The sequence below is a fragment of the Aythya ferina genome (assembly GCF_964211825.1).
Source record: "Aythya ferina genome assembly, chromosome: 2".
Taxonomy (NCBI): domain Eukaryota; kingdom Metazoa; phylum Chordata; class Aves; order Anseriformes; family Anatidae; genus Aythya; species Aythya ferina.
The window spans coordinates 153042446-153056147 of record NC_140297.1 but is presented as its reverse complement, the minus strand read 5'-3'; the positions used below and the strand labels follow the sequence as shown (position 1 = coordinate 153056147).

Here is a 13702-nt window from a genome sequence, read left to right as displayed (position 1 = left end):
AAAATAAGCAGTTTTTCTACCTATAACAGAAACAAATCAGTTTTTCAAAATTGGTGTGGCACACACCTGTATGAAAATTACATTGTGGTTCAAGGATAGGCATTATGTACTACTACTCTCACATCTCAGGTGATCAGAACAAGAGTTGCTTAATTCACTTTCCCTTCATGCTTTCCCTAGATGGAAATGATACACTGATCAGCTCTACCAAGTATGTGTATTCACAGAGTAAGAGGGTTGTGGCAACATGGTGCTTCAACTGAGAAATGCTACACAGCAGGCCTCAGTACTTAAAGAAGCCTGGGCAGAAGTCATATTCCCCTAATATTCCTAACTCTGTGTTCTGTCTCACTTGTGCTCTGATTGCCTGCATGGAGTCATGCTGTCCTTTGTGGCACTAAGGGATGTGGTGGTTTAGTGGCGGGAATCAGTAGGACCCCGCAGGGCCAACCTCTGATTAAATCACAAGCTGTAATTTTAGCATCAAGCATACAGTTTCACCAGGAGTTTGAGGAATGCTGAAAACTGTACTCATTTGATTAAGATTCATATTTAATTAATATTCAAAATTTACTGATACGAGAATTTACACTTTCCTACACTTATTTATTTGAAACTGAGGCCTTGACATTTGCCATTTTGGATAATGTTATTTTCAAATGCTTTTGAACAGAGTTTCTATTAGACTTCAATAGCATTTTTGTGGATGAGCAGTGCCCTAGAAAACATAAATATTTCAAGGAGCCTCTGTGTACATTCAAATCTGCTATCTTCCAAGAAAGCAGTACCTACATGAGCAACGTGAATATTTCCTCTTTCTATTGTGATTAAGAATTGCCTTTATTCCATGATTAAATTTATTTTTTACCCATGTTTCACCTATCTTGATATTTTACCTACACCTATATATTTTACCTAGGCTGAAGGTCTTGAGCCTGCCTCATCTCAGAATGTCATGGTTCAGAGACACTTGTGAGACCTGAGGAGGTTTCTACAGAATAACCAAGGTCATGTTGTTCAGCCTAGAGAAGAGAAAGCTCAAAAGGGTCTTAATTGACTGGGGTGGGGTGGTGGTGTTGTAGGGGGAGTAATGATGGAGCCAAGCTCTTTCCATAGGTGGGTAATGACAGGGCAAGAGGCAATAAGTACAAAGAGAAACACCAGAATGCTCTGTCTAACATAAGGAAACATATTTTAATGGTGAGAGTGATCAAACACTGGCACAGGTTGCTCAAAGAGGTCATGGTTTCTTCACCCTTGACGATCTTCAAAAGCCACCTGGATGTGGTCCTGGGCAACTGGCTCCAGGTGGCAGTGCCTGAGCAGGGGTTTGGACTAAATAACCTCCAGAGGTCCATTCCAACCTCAACTGTTTTATGATTTTGAGATACATCAAGTTTTGTGGATTTGTTGAACAAAGATGGATCTGTGTTACTTTGCAGCAATTCCGCTTGGCAGGTACAAAAGAATTGTTCTGTGTTACAGTCATGCAATCTCTTCCCTTCCTTCAGAACTAAATTGGAACGCACAAGCTATATTTTGAGGGATACATATCATTTTCAGATGTTCTCTATCCATACATATTGTATTGATATTAACAGGATGTATTCTAGGAAGCTAAGTATAATGAATAAAGGTTAGCAGTAAGTGGAATGCCAATAGTTATTTTTCCTTGAGAACATTATGGCTGAAGTTATTAACAATATTTGAGAATATTAATTTTATATCATCAACTTAATATAAATTCCTTTTTATAAGATGATAGGAAGAACAGAATTCATGCAACTTCTTTTCAGTTTATATCAGTGATGAGACAAACCTAATGACTATATCGTGCTGTTTAACCTTTGTGTTCCTGATAAATAATTATTCTCAAAATAAAATTATTTGCAACAAGATAAATGACTTAGCACATTCTTTAAGTAACTGACATTCTAAGAATACTACTAACCAAAAAAGTAAACTTCTGCAGTAGGGTTCTTGCAATAGTGTCCTGAAAATACCTCTGTCTTCTCAGGAAGGGAACAGAAAACGAACTGAATTCAGTATTTTTCGTTTGCTTTAGGGAGTTTCTGATCAGGTTGCTAAACTTTTCAGCATATATCTTCCAGCCTGTTCATAGTTCCCTAGCCTTTAAAATGAAAAGTAAAACCTCTTCAGTTGCCTCTCTGATGGCCTTGCCATACCACAGATGTTAGAGATAGTAAATTCCACATAAAGGAAAGAAAGTAAATCATTTTCACCATCTTTTCAGATTTTTTTTTTTTTTTTAATGTACTGTTTATTGCACAGCAAATCATTGTAAAAAGGGTGTCTTTCTAAGGCACTGTCTACCAACAGATTTGGAAGGTCATCAAAACAAATTTGAAGGACACAACATTCGGTGAATTGTGACACTTTTCAAGTGTGGTGTTTATACTGTAATAACCTTAATCGTCTGTACAGAGATTTTGTATGAGTAAGGGGTTGATAGCAAGTACATTGTAATGCTTCATTTTCTGGGAAAAATATTTGTGACATGAAGCTTTTCAACCTTTCAGCCTCTATGCTCTGGCAGTGTCATCTTTGCAGATGATGCAGGAAAGTAAAAAACTGAATGTTTCTTTATTGGCTTTGACCAAAATTGGCATATTAAATCAGTGATTTTGCAAAATGCCATCCATAGATTACACCAATAGCATGTTAATTACTGTCTGAGAAACAGCATCAAAACCAGTGTTATTACCAAACAGTTTTTATTTAGGGTTCTGAGACATTCTGTGTCATGTTTTAATAGTTGACTTTCCTTATTTTAGTGAATCAGAGAAGAAAATTTTGACTTTTTGATTAATCCTTTATTATATAAGCAGTAAAAAATTAATTCTGACAGCTTTTTATAGCCTGGGTCTTCGAAATCATTTAGAAACTTAAAGATCAATGAGAGTTAGATTCCTTAATTAATTTAAAAATAGAGGGGTATACATTATGCATGTCAGTGTAAGGGTTATTTGATGGAATTTCATTATAAAATTCTCACTTTTCTAGGTGTGGCAAATGCAGTAATATTTCATTACTGTCAAAGGCATATGGAGACATACAGCTGTGAAACCCCAGAAATCTTTTTTTCCTTCAAAATAAATGTGTTTCAGGGAAACTCTGTTACTCAGTGGAATTCATGGTGCCGAAGAAGAAAGCCATGGCAGGAATAAATTGTAGGCTGAAAAGATGACTCAGCTTAAAAATATTGTTTTCACAAATTCCATCTGTTTTCTCAAATATATTCCAGATTCTATTTAACACATCATTTTCTAGACTTCTCTGCTGTCTGTGCTTCTCTGTTCCTTTCTTTTCTGATTTCTGATTACACTAAATACTAGCAATAGGTTCATAGAATTACTCGCAGAAAGCTTTGTTATATTCAATTAGTCCCTCTTCCTGTATATTATAGAGTTTAAATTTCATTCAATGAACTTGCTACTGAGCCCAAAGTCTTATATTTGTCCACAGCTGAAGCAGTGGCTGTTCCATTTTCCAGATCATTTGTCCTAACTTGATTGGCATCTCTGAGAGATCAATATGCAATCACTGTCCTGGTGAAGCTCATGTGTCATTGTTACACATTGTTTCAAAAACAAGAAAAAAGAGAATATCACTTAAGATTTTTCTTGAACAGAGGTAGGAGGATGTCTTTTGAGCAAAGGAGCTTTTGAGTCAAATGATATTTGACAATAATAGATGCTCCAGTACACAATTCCTAACCCTTCCCTAATTTGAAAGCCCCTTGACAGAATCACAACCCATCAAGGAGACATTTCTGTTGATTGCAGAATCAGCAATTTTCCTCACCATCCTTGATGATGTGCTCTGAGGGCGAAGCAAGGAACCTTAGCTTCAGATGGATCAACAAAATGAGTTACGGAAGAACAGAACACTGTAGAGCCTACTGAGAAGAGGGAAAGTTCAAAGAAAAAGACTTTTCTTCACTAGAGGATACATAGAGTCAGAAAGGATCAGCCCTTTGACAATGCATTTCAGAAATGAATGATAAAAGCCATGAGATCTGTCTTATTTCTTGAACATTTTAGAGCAGGTTTGGAACAGCATGTTTTCAAACCAATGTCACTAGAAAATACTTGATACTCTTTGTCATAGTTCCTGTTCATCTCCTTCCTTTCAAACTTTAAGGGGTCCCTCTCCCTTGATGTCGCTAAATAGGGAATGAGGAATTTCTTTTGCCATAAGAAATAACATATATGTCCTCCAAAAAATGGTATTTTCCTTGAGAAAGGGAATTTACCTTGTCTTCAATCTTGAGATTCTGTTTTCAGCAAAGTTGCTGAGGGAGTTTGTGGACATTTGTCCCTTTTAAAAAGAATGAGAAGTCCAGAGGGCAGCAGATTCTTTAATAAAAATATCTGAACTAGCACATGGACACAGACGGAAATATAAGGAGACACATCATGAACAAGTTCATTAGCTACAGAGAAAATCAGTAATGTGCATTATTAGCATTGTACTAAAAAAATACAGCACATACATATATATATGTATATATTTAAATATTTAAAGATATATAAACTCATATATATAATTGAATATAATTCCATTCAGATCATTTGGTTAAAAGGGCTTTATGCATGTTTCACACTGAGTGAAGAGTGTTAAAATCACATAAAAGTCACATGAAAAAAATTATTTACACCTTCTTAATTTTTTTTGGATAGATTATTTAGATGCTTTTTTAGCATAAATAACTTTTGTGGGACTTATTTTTCTGTATATTTGTATTTTAGGCTAAAGAAATAATCCTGGCTAAGCAAAAATTATCAACTTCAATCAAACCTTCTGACACAATGCAAAAAAATGCAAGAAGGTAATTCCTTTTTTATTTCACATTAGCATTATTTATTTATTTATTTATTTGATACATTAGTTATTCACTTGTCAGAATATATGTTTTTTATTGAGTATCTTATTGTGGAAAGTATGAAAATATTGATTTGTATAGAGTAAAACTATGTATGAAAGCTTTAGACTAATGGCCTGTCTGGTGCTGTTTATAAAGTGATCTGCTCCAATGGCAGAGCCAAAAAAGCACTTATTTCCGCAGATCGGTTCTGTTTCATCAGCTCATTCAGATATTGATCTAGTATACACTAAAACCAAACCACCTACTGAGAATTGCCTCTGCAGAGCTCCTTGCTACATAGTCTAGGTCTCAAAACCATTTAGAAAGCAATGATTTTGAACACCTCATGAATGTATTTGCACAGTGATACAGTATACATATTGAACTACTGCACCAATAAGTAGTTTCAAAAAGCAGTTCTTCAAGGTTTTATAACATAGCTCCATCCTGTTACATGTGACGTAAACTCCAGCTCTTAAACTCTTTCAGTTAGTGACTGCCAGTAAGAAGTAAATATCAGGGCTGCACTGTTTTTTGTTTTTCCTCTTACCAAGTGTTGCTAGCCATTATGGTAGTCAGACAGGCTCATAGCCACTTGGACTTACTAAGTGATGCCACAATATGTGTTAAATTATTTTGCCTTTCCTCTTGTTATAGGCAGCAATGTTCACACCATTATGAGATATGGTAACAGCAAAGTTTGTTAAGCATCTTACCTGTTTGTATTTTAATTGTTATATTTGTTTCCTTGTGTGTTTTCATTGTGATAACATGTTGATGGAAAGGCTAAGTAGTTAGTAAAAATTAGCATTATTGATCACAACTGTTCTTCTTGCTCTCAATATTTGGGACATTGTTCAAATGGCACCACAAGAGTTACTGATGTCATTATTTCTGCTTTTTATTTTGTAATTTTAATAAGGATCAGTTGTGTCTTTTCTTGAGTGGCCTGACTAATGAGAAGACAATAGGGTGACTGCAAAACTTTGTTAAGATTCCTAATGAGCCACAACCACTGCACCCTTACTTTAGGCAGCAGTGCATCTTCTTAATTACTGAATATTTCCGTAATTTTTCTTTAAAAGGTCCAAGCCAAATGGCGCAAAAGTGATGGTTCTTTCCAGCAGAAGCACAGCTAAAGCCTTAGAAACATTAAAAGAAATCAGTTAAAAGAAATGTCTGAACTTTTCTCCGGGATAAAACTAGATCTTCCTTCTGTAGATACCTGATGTTATCTCTCTTCCAGATTCTGCCAAACAGCAAAAGAGATAGCAACTACAGGGTTAAGAATACATATGTACTTAGAGCTCTCTGAGTGTATTTAGTTTTGGCTACACAGTAGGTGATTAAATAGCCATAATGGGGAGTTGCCCCTTCCCTGCCAATTGATGAACTAAAGGTACCCCATGGCATAATAAAAGTTTAAGAAGTTGTGTTTGATTTCGTACAGCTTTGAGTAATTATGAAAATGCTTACTGAAGATTTTGAAGGAAAAATACAAATTTTACTGTTAATATATTACCGGAATATGTATCGCAAAAACAGAAGTAGGAAAGAAGCATTCTGAATTACAGCTCTTACTACAAATAGTAAGTTTTGACCTCTGGTTGAAAAATTGCTGACTAGCCAGATGTTAAAAATTTGCTGAATAGTTCTCTTAGATTACAGAAGAACATTCATTACAGTGATTACACTTGACAGCTACAGATGTCTTAGCTAAATTCTGTCAGACAATCTTCTACACTGCAGTATAGTGCTTTAAATCTCTTAACTTGTTAGCTAGATTGCATGATGATACTATTATTACTTCTGCCACATAGGAGAAATTTCTTCTGTGATTGTATACAAAACTATACTTCAAACCTTCAAAGAGATAAGTTTCCATAGCAGGAATTTGACATATTTATTTATTATGCATCCAAAATATTTATTAATATAGTAGCTGAGTATGTCAGTCTTTACTGTAATTGACCTCATTCATCTATGAGGTACAGAAGTTGAGTTTTTCGCAATTGCATAAATGAAGTATATATATAGGTAGAAATAAAGTCATACTATAATTTTTAAGAGTAACAGTTACAAAAGTAACATACCTTCAGCTTGAGACTGTTCCTCCTATGTCATTGTAAAAGAAAAAAATAAAATAAAATAAAAGAAAAGAAAAGAAAAGAAAAGAAAAGAAAAGAAAAGAAAAGAAAAGAAAAGAAAAGAAAAGAAAAGAAAACTCAAAATGTCTCTAAATGTTAATATACACATACCTGAAATCTTCCAGTAAAGGATGGAGGAATACATGGAAGATTCCCTATTCTTTGATTTGTACTGTAGTTCTTTATGTACAGAAGTAGAGAAATACAGCTAGAGAATAGGTCCATTTAAAGAGGCGAAGGAACGGAGCATCAAATTCTATAATACTTCACAACATAGAATTAAAAACAAATCAACAAATTCAAACATTAAAATATCAAATATATTGTTCACAATGAAATAAGGAATGTAAAGTAAAGGTTACCTTTTCTACCTAACTAGTTCAAACATTGCAAATCCTAGTACCTTTTAGCTAAGTACAATTGCACTATTGCACTGGTTAACTAAGTATTATTTTTTTTTCTCCTCTGGATTCTTGAGAGGAAAAACAAAAGAAAAACATATGCTGCTGGAGTATCCATCACTATTTGCTAGTGCACTCATAAATGCTTTTGAACAGGTTATCTAATGCCAAATTTGACTTGTTGGCAGATACATCAGATACATAAAATGTTTGTAAGTTTTGTTGAACTATAGGCCAAGAGATCTTGGATATTTTAAATCACTGCATTGTATTTTAATTCCACCCTTTTTCTAGCAAACGTTATCATAAGTAAGGAGTCTTAATTTGAATCCTTGAAAGAATCCTTGCACCATGTGGGAATACCCCTCTCCTTTCCACAGACTTAATGGCTGAAGATCTCTCACAATAAATTTCTAAAGTTCACAGAGAGACATAAAGGTGTGACAACTTGGAAAGGAAAGAAATTCATGTTGCAAAGAGAAATACAGTAGAACAAAATTAATTTCCAGTCTGGGAATGTGAGGTAAGATGAGGCCTGAAGTTGAATGGATCTATAGACAAACTAACCTGAAGGAATTGCAAGAGGATTTATGTGTTTTTTCAAAACCCAAATTCACTATCATTTCTGCTCCTAAACCAAGAACAAATATTTTAGCTAAGAGATAGGTAAGTGCAGCTCTGGTCTGGCTTGCATAAGAGATGAATATATGTATGAAAAGATCACACATAGCAAATCAGGTATCAGTTCTACCAAGATGTCATGTGTGCCATCTACAGAGACCTAGGAGTAGATCACAAATTTAGAGTTGAATAGATTTGCAGATATAATCTTTTCAGGCTACATAGTTTGATAGCTTTTATGTAGATATTGAGAATTCTTGCTCTCACTTCAAGTTATGTTGTCTGGAATAGGAAGAATTACAGGAGTTCAATTGACTTTTTAAACAGAATATAGATCAGGTATGACTAAGCAATATTTAAAAAAAACAAAAACAAAAACAAAAAAACAACACAAACAGACAAAACAAACAAACAAACAAACTACAAACAAAATAAAACACTTTTTATTCCAGTTAAGGTTATAGTATGGATTGAATTGCATTCTCATGAAGACCTGGAGCTAGAAGACTGGAAAAAGTGGCTCTTCAAAGCTGTTGCTCATACCTTGTAAATATCTTTGGACATGCTGATGCCAAAAAGGAAACTCAATCATGTCAGAATGTTAGAAAGTGCATTTTCTGGATAAGAAGTATGAGAAATGTTTGGTAATCTAAACTTTTATTGAAATTCAGAAGTTGAAACAAGGAAATGTAACTGTCAAACCATTAAAATATCAAATATGGGGATTAAGAACTGTGTGAACAAAAGTGTAAATTATAAAAAAATATCAAATTATCAGATAAGTGTTCTGTCACACACCAGATTGTTCAGCAGGCTGCTATAGTTATGCAAAATTGCATTTTTTTTTATAGTGAACTCTTTATTGTTTTCTTTTTTTAAAACATTGTTGAACTATGTAGAGATAGGAATAGCCTTTCTAAGGGAAAGGAATGTCAGAAAAAAATAATAGTTTTTTTTTTTTTAAACAAAACAAAACAAAACATTTAATTCAATATTATCTATTTTGTATAGTCATTTAATCTTTACATCATAATTTTCCCCTGAGTAGAGACTGCTCAGCAGCAGGTAGCAATGCCCAACACAGTGAACTTATTTATTTATTTATTTTACCTGATTTTGAAATAATTTGCAATTATTGGGATTTCCAGATGTGCTGTAGTTGGTCCTGCAAGCAATATTATTGTCTTCATCACTATTGTTTTACTATTGCTCATGGAACCACATTAGCAACAAGATTATTTTTATTCCTCTAAGTAGATTTACAGGGAAAAAAATCTTTAGGTGACCTAAAACTCTAATTTTCTTCTTATTATTTCTTCTCTAATTTTCTAATTTTCTTCCAAAACTCTAATTTTTCTTCCAACAATTTTAGGTAGTTAGTCTTGACATCATCAATACTCAGCTCTTTTTGCACAGATTACATGATCAGAAGAGCATATTCACAGGAGATTAATGCATGCTAGCTGCACTGACTATCACAACTGTCTTGTCACCTGCCAAATACATGTATCATAGTAGTTGAGATAGTACCACGAGGTTTACTGAATAAATATAGAATATTGCACCATGCATATTTAAGTACATAAAAATCTACTTCGTTTTTGGAAAGAAAAAAATCATCTGTACTTGATTCTATTTTCCCTATTGTTCATTGCTAATAGATACTTGTAGATAGCATGTGCTGATTAATTTTTGAGAATGACTGATGTTTATAATCCCTTCATAGCTTGCTGATGTGGACAGTTAATTATGACACTCACTGTTAATTAGTTAGTGTATTGAAGTTTATTCTGCTACTAAGCAATAAATTATTCAAACTCCGTAGAATTTACTATATTTTCATGACTAGCAATTTGTACAATTTTAGAGCTGTTGAACAAATGTAAATTACCACTACTAATTAAAATACATCAAATCAAGGAAAACCTTTTCTACTATTTGAACAAAGCACATGCTGAGGTTAATTAATTTTCATACTTACGATTTTTAGCTTTTTCTGAGGTACTTTGAATCAGTGATTAGTCATTAGCAATTAGATTAGGATTCTGGACAGGTGGTGCTCTTTTTGGAATCTCCCCAGTGGCTACAAATAGAATCACTCAAGGTCACAGCACATTTCACAAATCACAAAGGAGATAAAAATGTTTCTTACCTCTTGGGGATGAACATTTTCTGAAGTGTTGCCACACAGCACATCCACTTTTGTTTCAAAAAAAATGTGTAATATCATTAAAGATCTAGCCTTATAAAGTGAAGAACATTCCAGGTGAAGAAATAAAAGTTTTCTTGTATGATCCCTCATTATCGATAAAATTATCTTCTGAGTAGTTTTTGATTGTGCCACTTGCAGGGAAAGTTTTTTTTGGATTCTTAAGGCAGCAGAAAATGAGCTCAGGAAAATGAGCAAATAATTCCTAAGAAACTCCCAAGAAAAACCTAGAGGCATAAGGCTGAAAGAAGTGGGTAAGCTGACTAACACCTCTTCTGTTATTGCTTTCCTCGGCAGAGGAGAGGAAGAAACCTGCCATGAATCCCTCTGCACCTCTCCTCTACACGTACAGACATCTTACACAAAGTGAACTGGGATGTCTGCTCAGGCCCCTCAGGAGCCTTGATGGTGAAACAGGCTTTGGCAGCTCATTGGCAAAATGAGCTGTACTTTTAACAAGTAAAAATGGTGTATTTTCAGTTTAAAATCATCTAATGTACTTTATTTACATATTTTCATTACCTACATTGTCATCAAAACAATGCATTCTTTCATCCAGTGGCTTTATTACTTTTTCCTTTGTTCTAGTCCTAATAAGTCTTTCTGATCTCCTGGGTAAGCAGGCAGTTTTCTCACATCTTTGAAGACTGATGTACTGTCATCTGTAATGCTGAGCTTGGAACTTAGACCCAAAGTACCATTCAGTATAAAAGGAAAATTTGTTCAAAAATGTAAAAATCATGTTGGAATATGCAGAAATTAGAACATCATTGAACAATTACATTTCCATTTTGCCTTTTTTTTTGCTGTAAACTGTTACAAATTACTTGAAAACAGGCTAGATTTTTTTCCAGTTAAGTATTTAGTTCCTTTAGTATAAAAAAAATAAACAAACAAAAACCAGCCTTCCAATGCTGCAAGACAGAAATTATAGGAGTATTTCAAATCTTTGATCATCATGTCATTGCTTGGTTGCCTTAATGCATGGATTGTACACATTTCTAAATGTGATCTAAAAGAATTACCTTAATAGTGAATGAATCTGGAAATTCTGTTATACCCCAGACATTTCTTATATATCTTTTTTTTTTTTTTTTTCCTTTTCATAATACAAACATGGTTAGGATTCATATTGACAAAACATGAGTTAGGTGATATAAGCTGATATAAGCAAATATGTTATTACAAATAACAAGAACTCAATCTTCATTTAATTCTAAATTGTAAATGAATTAAAAAAAAAAAAAGTGAAATAAATAAATAAATTTAGTACCAAGTCTCACTTAGAAGTCAACAGGTTTATAAACAGTGTCCCTGAATTGTGGTATTTGACACTGAAATGATTTTTTTTTTTTTTTCATTTGCTTTCTTCTTCTTTCAGGAGTGGACAAGTTGAGAAATTAGAAGTTGATCCTAGTAAATATTCATTCCCTGATGTGACAAAAATAATCCAAGAAAAGGAACGAATTGGACAGGGACCTATTAGGCTACAAACAGAGAAGATTTCAGAGACTAAGAAGAATTTTATTGATTTTGAAGATAATGAAGATGTTCCTCCCTTAATTTGAAGTGTTCTTAAGTAGTCCCTCTATATGTGGCTTGTATATCTGAGTTGTTTTCATGAACCTATGTGTAAAGTAAATATAATATAGCTGAAGTTGGAAATATTATTTACAGTTGTTATCATAAACTTTGTTATGCCTCTGTTTTCTTCTGTGTTTTCTGTTAGAATATTGCTTCTAGAAATTCTTTCTTTTTCTGGATTTTTTATGCAGTAAATCCCAAATCAGAATGGGAGCCATATAAGTGAAATATTGTCATTTCTTCAAATGATGTATTGTTTAGCTTAAAAGATGTCGTATTACTGAAAAAAAAAGAAAAGAGAAGGAAGGAGAAAAAGCATTTGTACAATATTTGTGATTATTCTAACTGACCTAAAGATAACAGAAATCTCTATGTATTATTCCAATGTTTTCTTTTTCATGAAGGACAACAGTAAAAGAAAGCAATGCATTCTGGAGATGAGAGACATTGCTGTATTCTACCATAAGTGACTGAATTTTTAAGCATAAGGCAGAGCTCCAGGATTCTGGAGCTGGTATAGTAATACCACTCCTTGAAAATGTTGTGAGAGGATATCACTGAACAAGTTATCTCAGACATGTGGCACTGTGGGGCAGCTGAGAGAAATCACTAAGACCATTCTTGGTCCTCTAAATGCAGCTGCTCTAGACAGTTCCAAGTTTTTCAGAGTCCCTTACAAATACCAAGGTTAATTTTTAGCTGTGATTAGCCTTGGGATCAAAGAAGGGTGGACAGGAGGAATAGGACGAGCTATTCTTTCCCTATATTTTAGCCCATTTTTAGCGACCAGAGACTCCATTATCTTATTTTCCCTCAGCTTTTCAACTGCCCTAGAACTGCAACAGGCAGCATCGAAGAACAAATGCATGCTAGGTTACCATTCCATTATTGAAAATTATTGCAATTTGGTAAGACCAAATTTGCTTTCCCCCCCCTGGTTTCCTAGGAAAACAAGGCTCATGTTATTGTTATCTCAGTTCTGCTTTCAAAAATCATTTTGGTCATTATTACCCTATTTGACAGCAGAAAAAGGTCCCAGAAATATTCAGATCCTCTAAATTTAGTAAAAATCATCACTGACTTGTAAAAAGGGATTCTCTGGACACCTCCACTGCTGGGAAGACAACTCAGCCACTACTTATTTGGACAGTAGCTACTCAGTTAATCAATATGTCAGTAGCTCTGTGTGCATGTTATCATTCTTGCTTAGGCAGTAGTTAAAGTAGGAGTCATGATGGTGGGGCTCTGGGAACCTGGGGAAAAGCCAAGGTAAGTGTGGGAAGTATTTAGGAAATATGCTTAGACCTTGAGTAACTATGGAAAGAGATAGTATTGAGAAGGCAATGAAATTTTGTAGAGGGAAGATCACAGAAAATATTTTTAGGTTCGGGGATTGCTGAAGTGAAGAATACACAGGGGACATTTGACAAAATCACAGGAAACCAAGCTTCATTAGCTCCATTGTCTACCAAATGATTTAAGAATGTATGTGCCTGAATGCCTCTATTATCTTTTAGTTGGGGAATTAGCATTTGATTCTATACTGAAAATTAATACTTTTTTTTTTTTTTTTTTTTTTTGTACACTGATTTTAAAGACATTTTTATTAAAACAAATGAAAAAACAAACAAAAAAGGGAAACTCCAGCCAAATAAATAAATAAATAAATAAAAACCCAGTGATCTAGAAGATTACCTTGCTAATGAATCTGAAACTTCCTTTGTAAAGGAACGCTTCATTTGGCCCTGCAAAAAGAAAATGCTAGTGTTTCAAAACAGCTTTTTCTTCCAGACAAATTGGATATGAGGAGCAAAAGCAACTCTGAAAGTATCAGAGGGTATTTTGTGGTTGG

General features: G+C 34.0%; 1 protein-coding gene across 3 annotated transcripts in view; it reads left to right on the top strand.

Annotated features, from left to right (window-relative positions):
• The window catches only part of DNAAF11 (dynein axonemal assembly factor 11), a 32937-nt gene extending 19542 nt beyond the window's left edge, over nt 1–13395 (top strand). For 2 of the 3 annotated variants that reach the window (XM_084510437.1, XM_084510436.1), the window contains 2 exons: nt 4773–4852; nt 11648–13395. In XM_084510437.1, the coding sequence (XP_084366563.1) occupies nt 4773–4852; nt 11648–11834 (267 nt within the window). In that variant the 3' untranslated portion in view covers nt 11835–13395. Of the gene's footprint in view, nt 1–919; nt 1160–4772; nt 4853–11647 lie in introns of those variants that run through there. The other variant, XM_084510438.1, reaches the window with a different exon arrangement.
• Nucleotides 13396–13702: the final 307 nt, after the last annotated feature.